The sequence below is a fragment of the Cygnus atratus genome, chromosome 1, assembly GCF_013377495.2.
Source record: "Cygnus atratus isolate AKBS03 ecotype Queensland, Australia chromosome 1, CAtr_DNAZoo_HiC_assembly, whole genome shotgun sequence".
Taxonomy (NCBI): domain Eukaryota; kingdom Metazoa; phylum Chordata; class Aves; order Anseriformes; family Anatidae; genus Cygnus; species Cygnus atratus.
The window spans coordinates 95,125,518-95,138,293 of NC_066362.1; the positions used below are offsets into that span (position 1 = coordinate 95,125,518).

The 12,776-nt window shown below is 43.9% G+C and overlaps 1 protein-coding gene across 1 annotated transcript; it reads left to right on the plus strand.

Moving 5' to 3' along the window:
• The first annotated feature begins 6 nt into the window (after positions 1 to 6).
• QTRT2 (queuine tRNA-ribosyltransferase accessory subunit 2) lies at positions 7 to 12,776 on the plus strand. Its single transcript, XM_035540484.2, has 8 exons — positions 7 to 212; positions 315 to 370; positions 2,679 to 2,755; positions 5,042 to 5,251; positions 6,107 to 6,306; positions 8,692 to 8,843; positions 10,417 to 10,534; positions 11,519 to 12,776. Exons 1-8 carry the CDS (start codon positions 16 to 18, stop codon positions 11,778 to 11,780), a joined length of 1,272 nt encoding a protein of 423 aa, XP_035396377.1. The 5' UTR covers positions 7 to 15; the 3' UTR covers positions 11,781 to 12,776.

Here is a 12,776-nt window from a genome sequence, read left to right on the forward strand (position 1 = left end):
CTGCTCGGGCCCGGGATGCGGCTGAAGCTGTGCGGGGTGGGCGGCGGGCGGCTGGGGATGCTGGCGGGGCTGGGCCGGAGCGGGGCGGGCGCCCTGCCGCTGCCCGGCTGCCTGCTGTACACGCGGTGCGGCTCCGCGCCGCACCTCACCTGCGACACCCTCGGGGAGGTCGCCGGGGTACCCCCTGTGGCCCAGCTCACCCTGTCCTCCATGTGAGTACCTTGCGGGGGGAGATGGAGCTCAGGAGCCGCCGGTTTTCCTCGGCGGTTTGGTTTTTGTTGGCGTAATTTACCTGTTTTTGTGTCCGAGTGCAGGGCGGAGCTCCACGAGGTGCTGGAAGAGTACAGGGAAGGAGCTGCGAAGTTTGTAGGTAAAGTGTAACGGGGGTGTGTTTGTGTAACGGGGGTGTTTGTGTAACGGGGGTGTTGGTGTGTGCCTTGGGAGAGGGAGCGCAGGTGGGTGCCATGGGTGCGTGTTTAGGCAGCGTGTAGGTGCAGAGGGTTTCCACATTCAGGCTTTTTGTTACCCAAAGCGGCACTAACGAGGGCTTAAAATTGTATTTTGTCAGTAGTATGACCAGAAATCCTTTAAACAGTACAAAAATACGTAGTTTTGCTTTGCTTCAGTTTACCAGCCCCTAACCATCTTCTTGAGGGTGCTTCAGCACTGACTACGCTGAGCTTAAATCAAAAGTTGAGACGAGACCTGGGAGGGGTGTTAGCGTGGCCTGACACTGCTGCAAGTGAATCTTGCAAAGTGATATTTCTGACCTCTTCTAAGAGAAAACTAGAAATTGCCCTGAAAACAGCCTTTCCCATACAGCTGTCTAAATAATTCCCTTTGTATATCTATCTGCTCAGCCTGGCTTTTTTTTTTTTATTATCATAAAGCAGTTGGTTTCATCTGACCCATCAAGAAGTCTTAATTCAGTGTGAGGAATAATTAAAGAGAAAAAAACACTTTAAAATCTTCATCCAGTGTGAAGAAGGGGCAAAGCACCCCTCCCATCAAATCAGTCTTATCTGGTGGACACTTCTGGCTGCAATCTATTCCTGTCCAGAGAGGATGTTAGGGGAGCAACCTGTGGTGGATTTGCAGGAGCTTTGAGGAGCTAAACAAGCAGCGGGAGAAGATAATTTTCCCCCTGTCCTTCATTCCTGTTGGTTTAGCAGTCAGGCTGTACTTGCTTCCTGTTCTTGCCTTCTGTTTTTCCATGTTGAATGGTCAGTTTTAGGAACGCATGCAACTATCCATAAGTTGCATTTAAAACAAGCAATGATGCCACAGTCCTCAGCTACTGCACCAAGCTTTTGTAGTCTTTGTCAGTCCCCGTGCTCCGTTCTTGTAGCACAAATGAAGCCTTTACCTTGGTGCTAAGGATGTGCAAAGCCACAGGTCCTGTGTTCATCGCAGTCTTGTTTTTCCACTGGCTGACATTACAGATGGGTAAAGGCCTGACCACATGCGGTGTGTAACCAAGATCGCTGTTGGTGGGCTCGGGTGGGGAAGGAACCTGAGTGTGCTGTGAATGTAAAATCGGTATTTTGCGTGAATATCTGTATTCAGAGTTAGTATTTCTGTCTGAGCAGGTAGCTCAGAGAAATGGAGGATGATCAGCCAGGTCAACAAGCTTCTCTGGGATGCTCTGTTTGTCTAGGTGTCTCAGGCTATAGTGGGTATATGGTAAATCCCATGATGTGGTAGAGTGTCTGTTTAATGTTTGTAATGTACGGACATTTCTTAACATAGAAATCTATTGGACTGTGCAAGAAAAATAACTTCCGAGTTGTTAATAGTATTAATCAGACCTGAGGTATGTTTATGAATGTTTTGTATGTTTCAATTGCACATAAATTGTTAAAAATTAAACAAACAAACCAAATAAAAACAACTTAAGGAGTTTTGTCCTATGTACTGAGACCTTTTTTTAAAAAAAAATAAAAATAAAAAAATCTGGACATTGATTTCAGTCATTACACAGGCAAAGCTATGGCTTGGATTTCCAAAGGAAGTTTGCATGCAGCTCCTGATAAACGTTGATTACATTGCGTCAACTTATTCCATCAAGAAAAATTGAAAATCCCTTCTACCTGAAACTTCTTGGAAGCTTTACTAATTTCAGTGCCTATCCTTGAAGAGAAAACTGTGGCGTTACTGTCTTAACTTACTGTATGACATTTGAAAACTCTGGTTTGGCAGAGATGATAAATCTCATGTCTGTAGCTGATCTGTTTTCTCACAATACGTTGTCCTTCCTTTTAAAATTGTAGGCTTCAGGCTGTTGTCAGATGTCTACAGTGTGTCAGCTGAGTGGTCAAGTGAGTCAGTTACTGTGTCTGGTGAATTTCAGTAGCAGGAGTATTAATAGAGAAAAAACATATAAACCTCAGTGGGGCTATGTAGCTTGCAGAACTGATGGGTGTTATTTCATGGTTTGTGCTGATGCTGTGCTCTCTTCTCTTTAGTCAGTAAAGCTGGGGAAAAAGTTGTCTGTCTTTGGTGCTGAGACATCAACTGAGCAGTGGTTTCTTAGTCAGTCCTGCAGAAGAACTTCAGGGGAGGATTTGTGTGATTGTTTGTGGGAAGATACCCTATTCCCTTTTGAAAATTCACAAAACGTGCCTCTGTTTTAGCTTTGTTTTGGTTCATGAAGCTCTACTCTGTTGCTATGTTCCCAGGTATGCCAGACACGGCGGTGTACTGCTCCCTTCATGACCCAGTCGCTCCTTGTCCATCTGGCTACAACACTAACAAGGTACAGTAATTGTGAAGACTTGAAAGAGTACACTTCAGGTTCTCAAACGAGAGCTGACCGTCTGTCCCCCTTACCTGGGTGGGTGTGCCTAGAGTGCTACAGGGTGATATTCATACGTTATAGAAAAATAACTTTCTGCACTAAGAAGAATGTCACTTACGTGCTCATACCTCCAACTAAATAAAGCTGGACGTTTTTTTACTTGGCAGTGTAAGAACAGCTCCTGAGTAGTTAAGTGGTGATTCAGGTTGGAAGGAGAGCTCTGGGCTCTCATGCTGTTGTGGTTAACATGGCAGTAAAAGAGAATACGTGCGTTCTGGCTTACGTGCTGAACAAGCTTAAAGTGATGCCATTGATAAGCAGTAAACCTGAAACCCTGTCTTTGGTTATAGTCTGCTACAGGCCCATAAAGGGGAAGAACTTAGTATTTCTGGAGGAAGACATCTCAGGCCTAGACTTGTGGGCCTTTGCCAATTCAGCCTACAAGTGTGTGCATTCCCCACACAGTCCACATACTGCCTGGTGTCTGCTACAGTTTTGGCCTGGAAGGGCTGCGCCTGGCACCTGCTTAGCTGTGGTCAAGGCCTGCTTGGGTATGTTAACAGGTCTTTGAATGAGAGAGGATAACCTCTGCCAGACAGGTTTTTTTTTGCACTATCTTGCTAGGAACCAGGCTGAGTCTTGTCCCTGTGCAGGGGAGGAATTGCCTGAAGCTCATTTCACTGCTGTGCAGCTGTGATGTTAGAGCAGCCTTCTGGGTGCTGCGAGTTTGAATTTTTTTTTTTCTCTTGGAAGCTGGTGCAGACTTTCATCACCTAGTTACAAGGCCAGTGAGTTGTCTTTCTGCAGCTGGATCTGTGCTGACAAGTACTTCTGAAAGCTCTTTGAAAGCAATGGACAGAAAGCTCTGCTAGATTCTGTGCCAGAAAGCCTGGCACAGGCTGGATTTAAATAATCATGGTGTAGTGTTCTTTATCAGGTCTCTAAGCCATCTAGGGCTTTAGCAGCATGGCTACTGTATTTATTAAAGCTTTTTTTTTTTTTTTTTTCATGGACAGCAGTATGAAGGCAACCAGACTTTATTATACTTTGTGTCCTTGCTCTGCAGATACTAATTGTGGTCTCCCTCTTTTGAAGTTGCTTTTTTAATGGGGAATTTACAAAAAAATTATATTACTTAAGAGACTTCTGTCTGTCTCTGTTACCAAGATAGCGAGGGAGGCCAAAAGTAATTAGGAGAGATAGATGAATGGACAGACCTTTTCGCATTTAAAAAAAAAATAAGGGGGTTGCAGGTAAAAATAACCAGCTTCTAAAGAACTCAAGCCCAATACATAACCTACTTCAATGCCTCTTTAAAGTTTTAGAGCAGCAGAGTCAAAAGTCTGAAAACAACATAACGAAAGGAACTGCCAAGCTGCACTCTGGGTTAGTCATCGATTCCACAGAATAGGACGAAATATGGTGGATTGTTGCAGTGGTTCCAGTAGCGCTGTGTGGACTTGAACGTTTGGTGGATTGAATGTTGACATCTGCTAGCCCAGATGTGTTCATGTGCCTTAACTTCTCTGTGCAGGTGCTTTGTCTGGCTTTAAAATCTTTTATGAGGGCAGTATGGAGTAGTGATGGAAAATGAGGGCCACTGTGCACACGGAACAGACACTACAATCCAAAAGAGTGCCTGCCATTTCTTATGGTTTTTTGGTTTGAAATCTCTATTTCTTTTGCATTTGATATTTCAGTCCCTTAAAGTGGCTGAATTTGAGACCTAAAATAACATTGGATTCTAAGATGAAATTGCCTTACAGGTGGTTGTGTTCTTCCCAGTGTGTCTGTGCACTTGGAAGAGGAAATGAATTCTGCTGCTGCATTTTGTATAGTGTACAGAAAAACTAGTGAGTTGTATTTCCCATTACAGCCTTTGCTGGTCTTCGTGGGATGAAAACATAAGTTTGATGGCAATTAAATCTTTTCTTCTTTCTCATTTTTTCCCAATTCTGCCACTGATTTTGGTGATGATAGGCCAGCCCAGCTGCTCTGTTTCAGAGACTTCCAAACACCTTGAGAAGTTGCTGTGCTGAGTATGTGTGATGGTTTCACCAAAGAGTATCCTTGAAATCCTGCCTTGGTCGCTTATCTTGTTCATTCATTGTGCCGAGGGCAGCTGATTACCTGAGCCATGCTCCTGGGGAGTTTATGTAGTGTCGTTCAAGCATCTGATGTGTCACCAAGTTAACAGATCTGTTAATCTTTGCACAAACCTTCATCCCTATTTTTTCTTGGCAGGCAGTGTCTGTGTGGGGTACCTCGGGGCGCATGGAAATAACAGCTTCCAGGTTCATGGACATTCAGCGGGCTATCCAGCCAGACTGGTTCCAGTGCATCTCTGACGGAGACACCATTTCTGGGGAAGTTAGTAGGAAAAGGGCCAAGAAGTCTGTGGATAGGTCGCTTTCCTTCCTGGACGTATGCCTTCAGCTGCTGGAGAAATCACCGGTAAGGTCCCCAAGATGTCATACATATAAATACCTGATTGAGATATGTATACATATATGTGTGAGTATATATATGTATATCAGAACAGTAGGTTTTCCTTCTACCATTTTCTTTTCATAATAACTTGCCTCTTGCTACAGGACACCATTTTCTGCTAGTTTGGGAGAATTCATTTTTTTAAATTTTATTCTGCTTTTGGACTGTAGTGAATTTCTTTCACTTAACCCTCATGCTGTATTTGCACGGGCAAAGTAGGATTTTTCTCATTCAGGTTGAGACGACTCATCTTTTTGCTGTGCAGTCCCTTCATTTCCATGTGAAGGAGGACTTGCCAGAATTTGCCAGTGCTATTCTTTATTTTTTCAAGGAGGCTTGAAACTAACTTCCCTTTTGGTGAAAGGGGACAAATCATCCAAGTTTGTATTACAAAAGAAAGTGCTTGCAGGAGCTGATACTGGCATCCTCTGAAAGGCAATCAAGTGTAAGCTCTGGTGTCTGACAGCCTGGACAATGACACTTGTTTTGTATTCTGCACTGACACATGTAGTGCTGAGGGGATGTCTGCAAAAAGCTGGTGTACAGAAATGATCTGTGGTTGTAAGGTGGAAAAAAGGCACTAAAACTCTCAGTCAGTCAGTGTCAAGGCCAGAAACAGAACATTGTCTCTCTTAATCCCATTTCTACCTTGGATGTCACAGTGCTGTGTTAAGGACTTGTCTCACGTGGGATGAAATGCTGTTGGTTTTCCAAGTTCTGGGAATGTGGGGTTTAAGTAGCAGGCATCTGGAGTCTGGGCTGTAGGATCTTGCTTGTCTTTGGCAGAGCTCTAACACTTGTAGCTTTCTTCTGGGCCAGGAACTACAAGGAAGTGTAATGTTTGGGGCAATTGAAGGTGGAGATATCTTGGAAGAGAGGATCAGATCAGCCAGGGAGACTGCCAAGCGACCTGTGGGTGGCTTTCTGCTAGATGGCTTCCAGGGATCTGCCATGGCCAAGGAGACAAAGTTGAAACTGATAGCTTCTGTCACAGCAGAGCTGCCAGAGGATAAACCAAGGTAAGTTGTGTGGGCGACATCCCAAGAAGTCCACCTGTCTTTTTATGAGGAGCATCTACAGGCTGCTTTGCGGTACCGCTGTAGGAAACAGTCACGGCCTTGCACAGCACTGTGTGTATGGGCCAGGCTGCATCTATTCCACCACTGTCTTCAGACTTCAACCCTTGTTTCAATTTTTGGTTATAACTGGCACCAAGCTGTGCTTACACTGTGGATTTTAATATTCCCCACATTCGGAGAACAATCAAAATTGAGTTCAAGTCTTTTATTTTCTTCAGGCCAAGCTATAGGTAGGGTATGTCTGGGCTGTTCACGTTTGGCCTCTGAGGACGTAGTTTACTGGAAGTTCAGCTAGAACAAAAAATTATCAACCCTTTCTACAGTGGCCCCTTCTCAGAAAAAATCAGAGTGAGCCTGTGAATTACCGGAGCTGGTACAGCCTGGCCAACCAGAATTGCATTCCCTGCTTGGCTTGGCATAACGTGGGGACTGTAGCGTCTTCTGAGTTGTTGGTTCTGCCCATCTGATCCATGCTAGAATCAGGATGGAAGTGGCAGTGTTCCTGACTCTTACAAATGATTTACAGTAACTAAAGGCTTCCAGAAAACGTGTGCTAATATTTGCTAGTGGTTCAGAAGTGGAGGAGTTTCTTACGACTGGGTTGAGCTTGCTGGCTTTTGTATGCGTTCTGGGTTGCTCTTACTACTTCTGTTGCTGCTGCCCTTGTGTGGGTGCTTTTTTCGTCGTTTCCCAAAGAGAAAGACTCAGGCCCTGCTGTCTTTCTGTAGCTGTGCTGCCCTCTGCTAGCTGAGCGTTGCTCTGACCTGCCGGTGTTCAAAGGGAAGTAAAATGCAAATGTGGGCCCGGTACTGCAGCTTGTTCATGCTTAGTGGTGCCTGGGGTTTGAATTTTCCTGACAATTAGGAGGCTTGCTGTGTTGTTGCCATCTTGTCTGGTTCAGCTGCTTAAAAAGATTCCCTCCGAGCATTAGAGTCCAATCTGCTCAGCTAACCTCTGTGGCTACCAGAGCATCTGCCTCATCTGTCAGATGGTTTGCTCGTCTGGTTAAGACAAGTGTTTCTGACCTCTTTGCAGGAAGAAAGCTGGTGTGCCTTAGGGGGTCTTGTAAATACCTCAAGTGAATTTCAGACAGTCCTGCTTGCTTGAATCAACCTTGCCATTCTGGCTGGAGAAGCTGTTTTGCAGCTGTGTTTTCCATCATGATATGAAACTCTCTAGAAGGCAAACATTTCCTCTGCTTCACCTGGGAAGGAACGGCTTTTTGTGTTGGAGAAATGATCTTAAGAATTTAATCTTTAGGGTCCTTTCACATACAGCAGTCTCTTGGTAAAAGTTTTCCTTTTCAATAGGGGCAGAACCCTTGCAAGAACAAACTTTTGTCCTTAGCTGTTCAAAGGTAAGTTTTAGCAAGGGTTTTGATCACGTATGCCGAGCTAATATTTTAACTATTGAGTGTCATTTTCTTCCTTTCACAAGAGCCCAAACCAGAAGACACTCATGCAGTAAATTTTTTCCCATCCGTATTCTGTGCTCATCAAATTAACTCAAGTACTTAGAGAAATGACTAAAAACAGCACCTTGTGACTTCATTTGTTGGCCCCTGTGTATTTTCCTAATTATCTGTTTAGATCACTGCCCTACATTAGCTTTTACTGCTGTCAGCCCAGCCATGCACCTGCAGGCGAGCAGGCACTGCTCTGTTCCCGTCTGCTTCACCAACGCCTCGGGGAAGCTACCAGCTAAATTTGGCTAACAGCACGATCTCCATTACCACTGATGGCAATCCAGCTGGGCTCTTCCTGGCTCTTAATGCCATATCCCTGTAGGTGTTACAGCCCAGGTTTGGGGGTAAATCATTTGTTTTAGAGAATCGGAGACGTTATTTGTAGAGTAAAGTGCGCATCAGTGAGGGTGAAAAGGTATGCTGGAGTAGGCAGAGTACAGAGAGGAAGAAAGGAAAAAAAGCAAGGAACTTCTTTCCATTTCCAATGATGCTTCTCATTAGCATATTTTCTTCCAGGTAGTTCAAGTGCCTGGAGAACTGTCTGTCACCCAAAGGACTTGTGTCTTTGACCAGCCATCTACTGCTGCTCCTGATGGAGTCTTTTTAGACTGTCTCCTGAGCAGTTACTAAACAAACGGGTCCATATATCTGGTAACTTGTAGTTACTTAGGGCAGATACATGACAAAGGAAAATACCTGCGCCTAAAGGCATTTTTAGGTGAATTTTGAATTCATCTTTAAGGTGAATTTTGAATTTAAATGTATTTATGTGGTTGTGAAAGGACCCAAATCGCTTCAGACATGATGGATGCTTCCTTCTGCTCAGGATATTCTAGGCTTGTCTTGTGCATCTCTTACAGAATCATCCATGGCGTGGGCAAACCAGATGAGGTGCTCGAGTGCATTGAAAGGGGCGTGGACATCTTTGAGAGCTTCTTTCCCTTCCAAGTGACGGAGCGAGGCTGTGCCTTGGTTTTTGGCTATGATTACCATCCAGATCCTGAAGCAGCAGGTAGGCTGTTTCCCTATCAGCCAGTACTGTGGCAAGCATAATTCATGTTTTGGAGGAGTCTGCATTTGAGGGTTTTGGCCTTAAGTGCAGCAACCACAGGAAAACCTGGAATTTAGTTGTCAAATATTGCTCTTGAAGGTGGGATGTTGTGGTGTGAAACCTCTGAGGGGAACTTAAGGTCTCAGCCTATGACCTGAATGCCTGATTAGCCAAAATGTGCTTAATGATTTCAGAAACACCTACTGAACAGAGGTTTATGTGGGCTTAACTGTGTTTATCTGCCCTCACTAGAACTGTTTGACACCATTGACAAATTTTCTGTTGGTGTTAGCAGTAAAGGCTGGACCTATTTATGTGATGTTCTATGATACTTGACCTTTATATTTAACCGAATATGTGCTTGTTTTAAAAATAAAGTCCCTTCTCCTTTCTAGCTGACCAAAGTTAGGGACCCTGTTTCTTTGGGCAGCTTCCCTCTCAGCTCTTGCATTCATCAGTCATATCAGAACAAAAACAAGATGTTCATAACTCATTACCTCATTAAGCTCTGAGACAGGAACATGTGTAGCAACCACTAAAGTATCTATTAAACATGTTTCAAGCAGTCATCTTGTTTTGGACTTAGTAAATGTTTTTAACATTAAAAAAAAATATTTTACATTTTTCCTCCTAGGTAGAACCTAGCTTCTTTTCATGCCTGGATAATTCAAAACCAGATGAATAGAACAGAACATCTCGTTTCTTTGTGCTTGCTGCTTTTTTTTTTTTTTAAACCCTTCTCTGTTTGTTGTTCTTTACCTCGTCTCACCTTATTCTTAAACCAAAAGATTATGGTAGGGACAGCCTCTTTGTTCTGTCTGTGTAACACTCAGTAGGCATGGATTGTGCAAACAGTAATAATATTGTTGTCTCCAGAAACATCTCCCACTCAAGAACAAGCCTAAAAACGCAAACCTACAAAATTATGGGGTGATTTTTTTTTTTTTATTTTTAAGATAGACTGCTGAAAAGGAAGATGTATGGAATCTACATCTTCTGCATTGATCTATCTGCATCAGTGCTATTAGCTTGTTTGATTTCGGTTGCTTAGGGAAAAAAAACAGCAACAAAAATAATCTAAATCTTTGAGATTGACAACATGGAAAGTAGAATGATTGAATGCAGATGAGTTGCCTGTCTGTTCTAACGGAATCTCAATAAAATCAATTTGTTCAGGTGACTGCTTTCTATTGAGCATGCAGTTCAGACTGGAAATAATTTTGACATTTTATTAAGAATTCAGCTCAGTAGAGCAGCAAAAAAATGTGCTGTTATTTCAGCTCTAACTCTTCATTAGATTTAATAGATCAGTTTTCACTTGTCCCTTGCTGTTTTAATCATCCAAAATTGTACTTGTATTAACTAACCTATGATAATTAAAGAAAAAGAGTTGCTTACTATGGGAGGGAGGTGGAAAGTTGTGGCAGGAGTTTTCATCTGGCAAGAGAGCAGCAGAAATATCTAATGTAGGGTTGCTACACGTCTGCCCTTTCTATCTGTTGATAAAGGGCTGTTGTCTTTTTATTTAAAACAGTTTTAAAACAAAATGGGGCCCAGGACCTGGAGAAAAATGGCGCTGAAGAAGACCAGGATGAAATCGCCAAAGCTGACCCAGAAATGACGCCATTTGAGATATTTCTGAAGGATAAAAGGTAAGTGAGCTTGTGAGGAGGGTACGTGCAGCTGTACCAGGAAATACCATGATTTTGACCTCTGTATTTGATTGCATATGGTGCAATGGGAGACTTCATAAAACGTGAAGCTGTTGAGGAAAGTAAAGTACTTCTAAACATTGAACGGAGACTGTCAGACAATCATTCCAGACTGATACCTAGCAGCAGTGTATGGCTGAAAGCACTGCAATTTGCTTGATCTCAGGCCAGAGATTTTCTGACCGCTTATCCAGCAAACTGTGGTCTTAGCAGTGTTCCAGTTGAAAGACAGTTTGACAAAGGCTGTCCGAGGATCCTTTTGGTCTTCTGCATCTAACTTAAGTCATTTTCAGATGCAAGATTTTATTTAAAACAGTGGCAGAGCCTCTGCTTTATGACTCAGCTGGAGTGCCTGTAGAGTGAGATACCTACAGTTCTGGGATATTTCACAAAAACTTTGGCCTGCCCTTTCTTCTTTTTCACACCTGCTGCTAGGCTGAGCATTCAGTTGTTGATTGCTCCACCTTCTCCTCATTTTGTGAGAATAGTGCATCTCGGAGTAGAGGGGAATACTGCTCTGTGAATATCAGAGTTGGTAAATCCTTGTTTCTGATAGCTTCCTCCTCTGTGGACTGATAGCTAGCGAGGTGAGTCTTGTGCTGCAGCTCTTCTGTCAGGGAAGGCACAGATGAGGCTTCTCTCTGCTGTTAGTGGGGATGCAGTCAAAACTATCCTCTGACTCAAATGTGTGGCCTCTTGGCTCCATGATATGGTTTAGTGGAGGACTTGTTAGTATTAGGTCAGAGGTTGGACTAGATGATCTTGGAGGTCTCTTCCAGCCTAGATGATTTTGTGATTCTGTGTCTTAAAGCAACTAGATTCCGGCGCTCAAGTCCCTTGCAAAGGCCGTGTAATAAGTGGATACTGTTTGCTACTTGAATGGGTTTTACCTTTGATGTTAATCCAACGTTGCTTCCTCCTCAGATACCAGGACGATTTTGGTCCTTTGCTGGAAGGCTGCACCTGTTACTGCTGTCAGAGGCATACTCGCGCCTACCTCCATCACCTCCTCGTGACCAATGAGCTGCTGGCTGGTGTCCTGCTCATGATGCACAACTTCCAGCACTACTTCAGCTTCTTCGGTGCCATACGGGATGCCTTAAGAGACAATAAACTGGATCAGCTGAAAAAGTTCATCTTCACTCAGGCACTTGAAGGCCCAGCAAATGCAAGGACAGGCCAGTGAGTTTGGAGAAGATAGAGGAGGTTGCAGCTTACATCCTTTTCCAATGGGACTGTGTAAACTGAACTGTTAGCGGGGTCACCTGGACCTGTTAGGTAGTAAAATGCCTACCTGCCTGGAGAGAATTTAAAGGGACGTTTGAAGATCTTGCATTTAGCTGGGAGAGAAAGATGTTATTCACACATCCCTTTCAGTTAATTGGCTTGGTGCATTCTCAGGTTACAGGAGAGCTTGAGGCGTTCAGTGCCTCACAGGACCAGTATGGATAGCTTTGTTTTCAGTAATTCAGCGGTGGTTTTCCATGTGGAAGAACTCCGTATGGAAGCTCAGCAGCTGTTTGGGACTCTTGCCCCTCCCCCCAGAAAATGCCGGTGGTGTGATTGTCCCATCATGCAGGTCCTTGATGGGAGATCCTGCCTCAGCCTAGTACACGACTCCTTGTGGCTGCTGCCAGCATCGGTGTCCCTGAGAAGAACTGACTGGAAGTGCCGCTCTATTCAGTGGCACAAAGGGACTGGGCACATACTTCTGTCCCACTGCCTGCAGTGCAGAACATTTTCTGGGCCAAGGGACCTTCTGCTTCAGCCTGGCCTGGAAAACCCCTGCCTCAGGAGTCCTAGTCTGTGGCATGAGAGCCATAAAGAAGAGCAAGTGTTTAATCCATGTCCTGCTGTAGTGGTTTTGTGCATCCTTTCACCTGTATGGATTAAGGTGGCATCCCTGTAATAGTGTATGGATGATGACTAGTGTACCATTCCTTCCAACTGCCCTGGCACTGGTCAAATAGCAGGCTATGCTAATGCCAGTGTGGGATGAAGATGTGGAAGGGACATACCACAAGAAAAGGCATTTAGACAAGATTCCTGTTGCTCCTTATTTTAAAATACTATGTTGTTACGTCATGTTCCTTTTGTTCAGTTCTTTTATGCCCCCTTACCTTGTAACTGTGGCTGTATGCATTTTATATGACAAAGCAACAATAAATTTTTTTATTCATCA